This window comes from Helianthus annuus, chromosome 12 (assembly GCF_002127325.2).
Source record: "Helianthus annuus cultivar XRQ/B chromosome 12, HanXRQr2.0-SUNRISE, whole genome shotgun sequence".
NCBI lineage: Eukaryota > Viridiplantae > Streptophyta > Magnoliopsida > Asterales > Asteraceae > Helianthus > Helianthus annuus.
In genome coordinates, this window is record NC_035444.2 from 132,628,610 (window position 1) to 132,632,651 (window position 4,042).

The 4,042-nt window shown below is 33.9% G+C and overlaps 1 protein-coding gene and 1 long non-coding RNA gene across 2 annotated transcripts; both read left to right on the plus strand.

The window, feature by feature from the left end:
- Positions 1-826: 826 nt before the first annotated feature.
- LOC118484896 (ranBP2-type zinc finger protein At1g67325-like) lies at positions 827-1,534 on the plus strand. Its single transcript, XM_035981005.1, has 3 exons — positions 827-932; positions 1,048-1,072; positions 1,186-1,534. Exons 1-3 carry the CDS (start codon positions 897-899, stop codon positions 1,485-1,487), a joined length of 363 nt encoding a protein of 120 aa, XP_035836898.1. The 5' UTR covers positions 827-896; the 3' UTR covers positions 1,488-1,534.
- A 325-nt stretch (positions 1,535-1,859) lies between these two features.
- Positions 1,860-2,870, plus strand: LOC110897027. The gene is made up of 5 exons (XR_002568377.2): positions 1,860-2,129; positions 2,214-2,285; positions 2,382-2,453; positions 2,534-2,602; positions 2,706-2,870. It is a non-coding gene; the product is annotated as an uncharacterized LOC110897027 (long non-coding RNA).
- Positions 2,871-4,042: the final 1,172 nt, after the last annotated feature.

Here is a 4,042-nt window from a genome sequence, read left to right on the forward strand (position 1 = left end):
TAATAAACAGATGGTTATGTGTTTTATAACAGAAATGGTCTTGAAAATTGTTTGGATTGAATAGAACTGAATTGAATTAAGTAAGGTTAAGGGTTTATGTTGGGTTTTATTATTATTATTATTATTATTATTATTATTATTATTATTATTGTTATTATTATTATTATTATTGTTATCATCATCATCATCATCATCATCATCATCATCATCATCATAATCATCATCATCGTCACCATTATTATTTTGGGTTCAAGGGTTTATATGTTTTGGAACAGAAGTGAGGAAACTTACTAGAAAAAAAGTATTTCTGTTTAATTTATTGATAACTGTTGATTTCAGTTTGTCCATTGGTTTTGCCAAATGTAGGACATGTCGCACGTGGTTGTGGAGACGAGATTAGTAACCAAACATCATGTTGAACCGCAATGGGAGGTTATGTATTTTCATCAATGCAGCGTACATAAATATTATAGTCCAGGTGGTGTGCTTTAAAGCTCCATTATCTTCAAACCATGTAAGTGCTGGTCTTCTTGCTACAGTGGTACAAGTTGGTATATTAGTGGGACTAAAATATCTTTAACTTTTGCAGCGATTTTGCTTACAATTACCTTAGTGGTACCATACCGACTGAATTGGGTATAGCATGTGCTAAGTTTATTAATCGATTGATTTTTGAAACTCATTAGGGATCACAGCCTGGATTTTTTCAAGAAGAGACATCTAAGAAGAAAGGTTCTTTACATCTGACGAGTTTATGCTTTGGACCATATAATATTGTGATGTTGTTTTATGATCTGTTTGTCATTGTTTTAAAATTTACAGACAGAACTCGAGAAAACGATTGGGAATGCCCAAAATGTGGAAATGTCAATTTCGCTTTTAGAACAGTTTGTAACATGAGGAAATGCAGTACACCTAAGCCAACATATCAGGTCTGAGATCTTGTCTTTATATGAGTTTCATTTTTGGCACATTGAAGCATTTTGGACAATGTTTTGTATCACCTAACTAATGTAATTTATATTTCTTTATGGTGTTAATATGCAGGCTGCAAAACCGGCCAAGAGTTCCAGTAAGTACTCATTGACAAAGTGGTTTAGTCTCTATGGTGGTTCTAAAAGCGGTCGATTAGCACTGGTTGTGACCTTTGAGCCAATTTTATATCTGTACATTTTTTTGTTGCAGAAACCGACATGCCTGAGGGAAGCTGGAAGTGTGACAAATGTAACAACATAAACTACCCTTTTAGGACCAAATGTAACAGACAGAATTGCGGTGCAGACAAACCATCAGAATCCCAGAATCCACCTTCAGAAGAAGAAAACAATAAGCAGGTCCGTTTTGTCAAATATCCAATCCAATTGTTCTTCTTTTGCTTTAGAATGTTTTATTGTTGCCTACTTGGAGCTTCCATGTATGTAAATATAAAAATTGTTTCTTACTGGTTACTTACCATCCATTACCAGTTATATTTCTCATTAGTTTAGCTTCAGGTATGATTTCGTTATAAAAATAAACAAAAAAAGTAAATAAAGAGTAGAACAGGGTGGGTAGTTTGACATTTATTTTCTATTTGGTAGTGTTTGTTATTAACAATCCAATTTATTAGATGACTATATTATAATATTGAGCTACTTACTACCATTAATTCTAAAGTAAATTACACGGATGGTCCCTATCATTTACCAAAATTTTGGATTTGGTCCCTAGCTTTCCAAAAGTACACGGATGGTCCCTATGGTTTGCACTTTGTAACACATTTAGTCTCCACCTTTTTCTAAAGGTACATGGATGGTCTTTTTGATTTGCACTTTTATGCATTTAGTCCCTAACTTCAACATGCTAAAAACTTTAGATTTGTTGGCTGGGGACTAAATGCATTACAAAGTGCAAACCACACCACAGGGATCATCTGTGTACTTTTAGAAAGCTAGAGACCAAATCCAAAATTTTGGTAAACGATAGGGACCGTCCGTGTACGTTACTATTAATTCTAGGAAAACGTATGTTTAATATTGTTATTTATGGTGATGTAACTAACTATACATTTTACATAGGAACCTTGAAGCAAATAACTTTTCGGGAACTGTTCCTTCTGATTTGGGGAGATTAATAAATTTACAAACATTGTAAGGCTGTTTGGCTCTTGGTTTGTTTGTTCTTCGATTACTCACATATTTTAACTTATTCTGTTCTTTGATACTTTACTCCAGGATTTTGTCCTCAAACCGGTTGACGGGAACGTTGCCAGCATCCCTTGCTGAATTGAGCAATTTAAAAGATTTGTAAACATTTTCACATTACTATTGAAAGTTAACGATTTTTTTTGTCTCATTGATGTTTGAGATGTAAGTTATGTGTTTTTTTTATTTATTTTACAGCAGGATAAGTGACAACAATCTCAGTGGGTCCATACCTAATTTCATAGAGAATTGGAGACAACTCAATAAACTGTAAGTTCAGTTTGTAAATCATATGCACTTGTGCTGTATATTTAATTCCGTTCACTTTTTTTGTATTGTCATTTTTGAAGAGAACTAATTGGGACGGGGCTTTCGGGACCGATTCCTTCATCCATTTCCTTTCTGAACTTAACTGACGCGTGAGTGTAGATAACGTTAACTTCATACGAACCTTTTTCTTTCTTTCTCTTTTTATCTTTTTTTTTCTATTTCGTGTAATGGGAAATTACTATTACTATGTAGGAGAATTTGTGAACTAAGTGGACCAACTCAGAGATTCCGTCCGTTAGATAATGTTGTTGGTTTACTAACACTGTATGTAGAATGTCTTGTATTTCAAATTGTCGTTGTAATCTAATATATTGGTTTGTGTTTTAACGTGTATAAAATCATAATATTTATGTCAATGGTGATAATGAAGATGTTTTCCTTCTCTAATTCATAGGGGATCTGGGATCTTAACTTTGAAGTTGTTCACGTTGATCTTGCTTTTGTATGTCACTTTGTTTTGTATTTATTTATTTATTTATACATGTATGATCAATTCTTTTGAACCCTGAATCTCAGTCTGAGACCACAAAATGTAGGACAAAAAATGTTGTAATTTTTATGAGATATTTTTAATGGAATTTATTGTAATTTTTAAAGGGGTTGAGATCGATTATTACTTTGACCACTTTAATATGTTTTGGATCAACAATGGAGATTAAGAGCATGTAAATTTGCAGGGACTCGAATAAACACATGGATGACACACAAAATACACACACTTATACATGGCGTACATAAAAACCTATTTGTAGGTGGGGTTGCATATTCATCTATTTCAATTTGTCGTTGTAATCTAATTTATTTGTTTGTGTTTTAACGTGTATAAAAGTACAATATTTAATGTCAGCGGTATTAATGAAGAAATTTCTTTTACTAACCCGTGTAACACACGGGGTCTTAAGCTAGTATGTATTAAATGAATATGTACGTGATGTTAGCAAGTAATGCAGACGTATTACATGAATTTCAAATTAATCAGGGTGTTGTGAATCAAAAATAGAAGCCACAACTAGAATTGATTAAAGAGGCGGTCAACACAGATTTAATGATTCAGATGAAGAAGGGGATGGGAATTACAGAGAGAACCGAAGGTGGGAAGCCAGAACCTACACATTCGACATAATCATATCATACCCAAATAATCTCCCTAATCTCCTTATATCGTGCAGAGCCTAATACTCCTACCTGGGCCTTCAAATAATCTGGATATGGGCCGTCTAGTTGGGTCACTTGTGGTGTTATATATATTAGTTGGGCTACACTTGAGTTCATAACATTACTCCCCCTTTCAAATTCACCTTGTCCACAAGGTGAAAGTGAGCGTGTTGTTTGGTGGATTGAGAGTTGTCTTCCTGAGTAGTTACTTTCTATGAACTCATTTGGAACGGGAAAATTGTTATATTGCTGTTGAGAAGAAGGAATCTAGTAGCCCGTTCCAACTGTTGGGCAACCAAAATGCAGTGGCAAGATAGGCGTAGACATAACAAGTTATCTAGTGGTTTATGTCCATAAAGGGCTTCAAAGGATAA